The 6,142-nt window shown below is 46.3% G+C and overlaps 1 protein-coding gene across 1 annotated transcript in view; it reads right to left on the reverse strand.

Annotated features, from left to right (window-relative positions):
• DSCAM (Down syndrome cell adhesion molecule) overlaps positions 1 to 6,142 on the reverse strand; it is a 909,566-nt gene that overhangs the window by 113,842 nt on the left and 789,582 nt on the right. Inside the window, exon 21 of the mRNA XM_011984189.1 lies at positions 974 to 1,129. Coding sequence (XP_011839579.1) covers positions 974 to 1,129 — 156 coding nt within the window. The remainder of the gene's footprint in view (positions 1 to 973; positions 1,130 to 6,142) is intronic.

The following is a 6,142-nucleotide window of genomic DNA, read 5'->3' on the forward strand; positions in this document are numbered from 1 at the left end:
TACTCTAGTAGTGGGGGAGACGGCATAGACATCAAACCTGCCCATACGTGGGAGGCGACCGGCAATGGCCAACAACTCTCCCGCCCCTATGCTCCCTGGGGAACAGAGTCCCGGCAAGATGACAAAAGTTGCAGAGACAATCCAACACAGCATTTAGGTCTGCTGATGTCTCATCTCAACGTATACATCTGTGCTGGAATATTTTGGGAAGGTTCTATGTGGGCATCAATTTGACATCAGTTGCTCCTTCCTTTATTAAGGTGGAGGCTACTTTTCTCACTACCACGGTAGTATTTATCAGAACTTATCTGTTCCTCAAACAGGCTTGGCTAACGCCCCTCAGGGTTTCCCTTAAAATAGTACAGAATCTTTATTGTACGGTTTTTGTAGGTTTGGGTAATAGTCACATAACCCAATCCAAATTGTAAGGAACAGCAAGAATTATTGTTGTAGAACAAAATGAGCAGCAATTTAAATTTTTACTAAATCACCATGAATTCTTGCAAGAATTAAAAAAAAATTAACATGAAGTTCTCAAATTAAGGACTTATTCTAAAGTGTTTCAGCTGGCAAAGAATAATAGAACTTCAGCCTGTACATAATTTTCAAGAAGTGGAAGGATGGATTTAATCAGAGCTTACACTAATAACTGAAGAGCCACTAAAATTATTCTAACAAGATACAAAACATGTATGACAAGTATTACAGCTCCAGGATAAAATGAATTTGTTTACAATAATACTTGGCCAAAGGAAAAAAAAAAAGAAAGAAGAAAAAATAGAGAGGAAGAAGCAGCAATGGATTAGACACATCAAGCAAAGGCAAGAGAGGAAGCTAATACTCTAAATTGCACTGGGATATTTTGGGAAGGCAGCAAAGGTTTGCACTGAGAATAGCCTGATGAACTGCAGGGTAAAGGCAAATGCGCTCCCTCTGACCCAGCCCTTCCAGCAGTTGCCCACCCGTCTCTCACCATCCTCTTTGGTCCGGGTGAAGATCTGCTCACTCCTGACCCCGTCTCCTGCGCGGGTGAAGGCCAGCACCTGGATGCTGTAGTTGGTGTACTTTTCCAGCCCGTCCAGCTCCAGGGAAGGCTGTGTGGTGGTGATGTTTTTAATCTCACCCAGCTCTGGAGGACAAGAACAAGAAAACAAAATCCCACTTCTGAGCCTATTTCTGCTCATTTTTCCGTGCTGTCCCCACTGACTGTCCCTGTGCCATGCCATCACCCGTCCAGCCACCATCTGGACATGGGAATTCCTCAAAGGGACTGTGCACAGTTATCCTGTGAGCTCATGGTGTCATGTGGCCCTTTGGAAAAGATCATTCACACCAAACTGCTCCAGAACACAAGGCAGAACGTTGGTCTGGAACACGAAGCAATTCGCTCCAAGTTAAGTGTTATCAACCCAAGGCCAGCACCAGGGCTGCCACTCAGCCTTCAGCAGGTGCTAATGAGCAATGTCTCCTGCACCCCGAGCAGCACACTTAGTACCACACACACACACTGCACACTCGGCGGCACACGCGCACTGCACACTCGGCGGCTCACACGCACTGCACACTCGGCGGCACACACACACTGCACACACGGCAGCACACACGCGCACTGCACACTCGGCGGCACACACACACTGCACACACGGCAGCACACACGCGCACTGCACACTCGGCGGCACACATGCACTGCACACACGGAGGCACACATGCACTGCACACTCGGCAGCACACACACACTGCACACTCGGCAGCACACACGCGCACACTGCACGCACAGCAGCACACATGCACTGCACGCTCGGAGGCACACACGCACTGCACACGTGGCGGCACACACGCACTGCACGAGCAGCACACACGCACTGCACACATGGCGGCTCACACGCACTGCACACTCGGAGGCACACACACACTGCACACTTGGCAGCTCACACACACTGCACATGCGGCACACCCACACTTCACACGCGGCGGCACACACGCACTGCACACTCGGAGGCCCACATGCACTGCACACGCGGCAGTTCCACTGCTAACTATTCGTTAGGAAGCTTCTGCAAGCTGAGGGGTTTTACCGTTATTTTAAACAAACTCTACTTTAACATACATGTATTTTTAAGTACCTAACTTCATCTCAAATATCTGATCTACCCTCTTTAGCAAGTTTCCAGTCTACAATACAGTATCTTTTACTACAGTCACCACTTCCTACATCAGATCTCCAGAACCTACTCATCTTGCATAACTGAAACTTGGTATCATTTGGGGGTGGGGGAAGAAAAGGGCAACTATCTGAGGGGGTGGACCTGCTGTTAATTAGCTTGATTGTGGCGAGCATTTCACATGGGATACATACGTCAAAACAAGCTGCATGTTTGAAAGATACACAATTTTTGTCAATTATACCTTTAAAAAGCTGAAAAGATAACATATTTAAATTAGAAAAAAATACACCTGCGCTAAACTGAGTGGCTCAGCAAACCCCTCTGTTTACCTGGAGTGAACTCTCAGCTTCAAGCCTGAAGGGACATGCGCATGTGTCAGAAATTTGCTGTCAGCTAAAAATGCTTCACTTTCAGGAGTGGGATCAACTAATAATATTCACAGATGGAACACTATGCACTCTCGTCCCCAGCACACGCTACACGGCCATTTGAGAAAACTTACCAGGGATGTACTTCCTTGGGGTTTGGCTGATGGGTTTTGAAATGAGTCATCTTCAGAGCATGAGAAGGGTCTGAGAACTGTTTCCCTAGGGGAAGGGGCTGTCAGTGACACATTGGTACCCAGAGCAGGTCGGTTACCCCGAGAGACCAGCAGGTCCGGGGAGTACCTTGTGGAACAGGTCTGCTTTGGCTACATTTAGAGGGCAATGCTAGCTGCCTGTCAATCTCTCTCACTTTCCCTGGCCTCCGTGTAGGGAGTGGACGTGACGTGTGTGCCTGCCTAGGTGCCAGCGCTATGCTATTCTAAGTACAGATAGTAACTTATGCGACCAGCAGAGTTATTCCATTACTTTTGCAACTCATTCATTTTACAGACAAGGAAGTCAAGGGACAGAGAGGATCAGGGAGCCCAGCACAGTGGCTGAGGGCACAGGCTGCAGATGTCAGCTGCTCTCCTCCGTCGCTCTGGGAAAAAGCAGAAAATGGGCTGAAAATAGAGGCACCCACGAGCCGTCGTGTCTGCCAGATTAAACGGGCTTTTGCTTTTTGCCTGCCCGGTTTTTCCTTCCTGTTCGTTGTTTTTCTTTTCTCTTGTGTGTCCAGGATATTTCACAGAAGTTCACAAATGAATAGCCCTGTATTTTGTGATGAGGATGACTGCGGAATGTCTTTTGTTCATTTTAATTTTTTGTCGCCAAAAGGATCAACGTGGAATGGATACAGCATTAAAGGAGAGTGGCAAATACTGCATGGGATGACTGAGGCCTGTCCCTCCCATGCCAGAGAACCCCTGTGCCTTCTAGGAGTTGCAAGAAGAGGGGTAAAGGGGCTCCATGTGGCTCCCACAGTGCAGGCCCCAGTGGGAGCTGAAGGCCTGGGACCACCAGAAGCAGTTCTGTAGGCTGGGGCTTTGCTGGGGAGAGAGCAGGGTGAGGCTGGTCCAAAGACATGCCTTTGGACTCCTGTCTTCTAGGGAGGCCAGCAGGGTGCCAGCTGTTAGAGGTCACAATTTGGAAATCTCAACAGAGGGCTTATGAAAATGAGGAGAATGTCTGCGCATGTGTGGTCACCAGGCAGTCAAAATATCAATACTTCATTGCCCCAGATGGATTGGAAATTCTCATCCCTGAAGGAAGGGTCTTTCCATATTCAATTATATTCCTTTTCCTGAATGCATTTAATGTAAGTCTTTTGGATTAGGATAAAAAACCCAAATGTAACCAGACATGGTGGCTCATGTCTCTGGTCCCAGCTACATGGGAGGCCAAGGTGGGAGGATTGCTGGAGCCCAGGAACTGGAGGCTGCAGTGAGCTGTGATTGTGCCACTGTCCTCTAGCCTGAGTGACAGAGCCAGACCCTGCCTTTAAACAAACTAATTAAAAACTCAAATGCTAATAGACAAAGTTTAAATATAGAATTCATTAAGATCTTTTCAGATTTAGAAACTTCACTGTCAAAGATCACACACACACATTCCTACAGATATACACACACACAGTCAATAAAAATACAGCTGAGGGGAGGGGCTGGTCAGGGCAGGGTGCTGGGAGCTGGTTATGAGACTTTGATGAAGGTTTTTTTTTTCCTCAAGAGTGCAGGGTGTCCACCTCACAGGGAAGGTAGGATCATTTCACAATATAGGAGAAAGCTGTGACCCTCCGGCCACGCAACTCTTGAATCAGACAGAATGAGGAAGAGGAGCCTGGTGAGGAGGGAGAAGGGCAACCTGGCCTCTCTGATCTTCTTAAAGAGAGCAAACACATGGCCGGGCACGGTGGCTCACGCCTGTGATCCCAGCACTTCAGGGGGCTGAGGCGGGCGGATCACGAGGTCAGGAGAACAAGATCATCCTGGCTAACATGGTGAAACTCCGTCTCTAACAAAAATACAAAAAATCAGTCAGGCATGGTGGTGGGTGCTTGTAGTCTCAGCTACTTGGGAGGCTGAGGCAGGAGAATGGGCTAAACCCAGGAGGCGGAGCTTGCAGTGAGCCGAGATCGCGCCACTGCACTCCAGCCTGGGCAACAGAGCGAGACTCCATCTCAAAAAAAAAAAAAGGAAACACTTAAAACAAAATGATTAAAAATGCTAATAGTTAATATGCTAATTAGAATTAACATTTAGATGTTTACTCATTAGAGGGTTCAAGTCATTTTGATCAACTAATTTATCATGAACCATGAAGACAAAAGCAGTCAAAACCCCAATTCTAAGATTTTGAAAACCACCTGAGCCAGAGTTGGCCCTATTTGCTAGAACGCCTCATAGACGCTGAATGAAGGGTATTTTCCTGATGACAGATACTGGGTGACTAGCAGATATGGAAGAAATAAAAAGCAAAGGATGAAAAAAAAGAAAGCCAGATACAAAACTGAGTGTTTAGTTTGCCATTCTTTTTAGTTCTTTTTCTTTTTAAACGTGAATTTCTACAGTCGATCTTCCACGCCCCATAGAGCTGTTTAATACATACACACACACACACACACACACACACACACACACGTTAACTGAAGTGCACTGTTCAGTTGAGGCCATGAGGGGAATAAAATTAAAAATATATATGAAATAAATATAGGTATCAGATTTTTTCTATTACAAATTTTGTTTTAAACAAAATAGTTTTGTGTATTTATTTATATCCTGCCTCATTCTCAGAGGGTTTTAAGGCAGAAAACAAAATAGGTGTGGGAATAGCTTCAGAAGCAACCCCCAGCTGCCTACGTACACTAGTTGGCACCTAAATATTGCTTCCTTTCCGAGTTTACCATTTTTGTCATGAAGGAAGATGGATGAGATGGAAGGTAGCAAAAATTCAAAGGAAAACGGTAACTTTTCAAAGGATACAATTGTCCTAGCAATCTCAAATAAACTGTTTCTGTCAGGCCTCAACCATGATTTAACTTTCTGACCATGAAAAAAAAAATCAGAAAATCCATCAAAGTATTGTTTATTTAACCTGCCGTATCAAATATACTAACCAGTTTTATTTCATCTGATCATAGTAACAACAGAATTCTTTCTTAGACATATTTTGGAAAGTATTCGGGTTATTGCTAATTACAGTGGTAGTAACGATATTTGCCTCTCTCAGCCTGTGTGAATGTGTGGTGTGTGTGTGGTATGTGATGTGAATGGTGTGTGTGCGCCTGTGTGTGTGGTATGTGGGTGTATGGTGTATGTGTGTGGTATATGTTGTGAGTAGCATGAGGTGTGTGATGTGTGGTGTGGTGAGTGGTGTATGTGGGGTGTGTGTGGGGTATGTGTGGTGTGGTGGGTATATGTGGTGTAGTCTTATACACATCTAGATGTGTATAAGAGACAGCACACGCACTGCACACTCGGAGGCACACACGCACTGCACACTTGGCGGCTCACACACACTGCACATGTGGCACACCCACACTTCACACGCAGTGGCACACATGCACTGCACGCACAGCAGCACACATGCACTGCACGCTCGGAGGCACACACG

The sequence above is a fragment of the Mandrillus leucophaeus genome, unplaced genomic scaffold (genome assembly GCF_000951045.1).
Source record: "Mandrillus leucophaeus isolate KB7577 unplaced genomic scaffold, Mleu.le_1.0 Scaffold262, whole genome shotgun sequence".
In the NCBI taxonomy this organism is placed as follows: Eukaryota; Metazoa; Chordata; class Mammalia; order Primates; family Cercopithecidae; genus Mandrillus; species Mandrillus leucophaeus.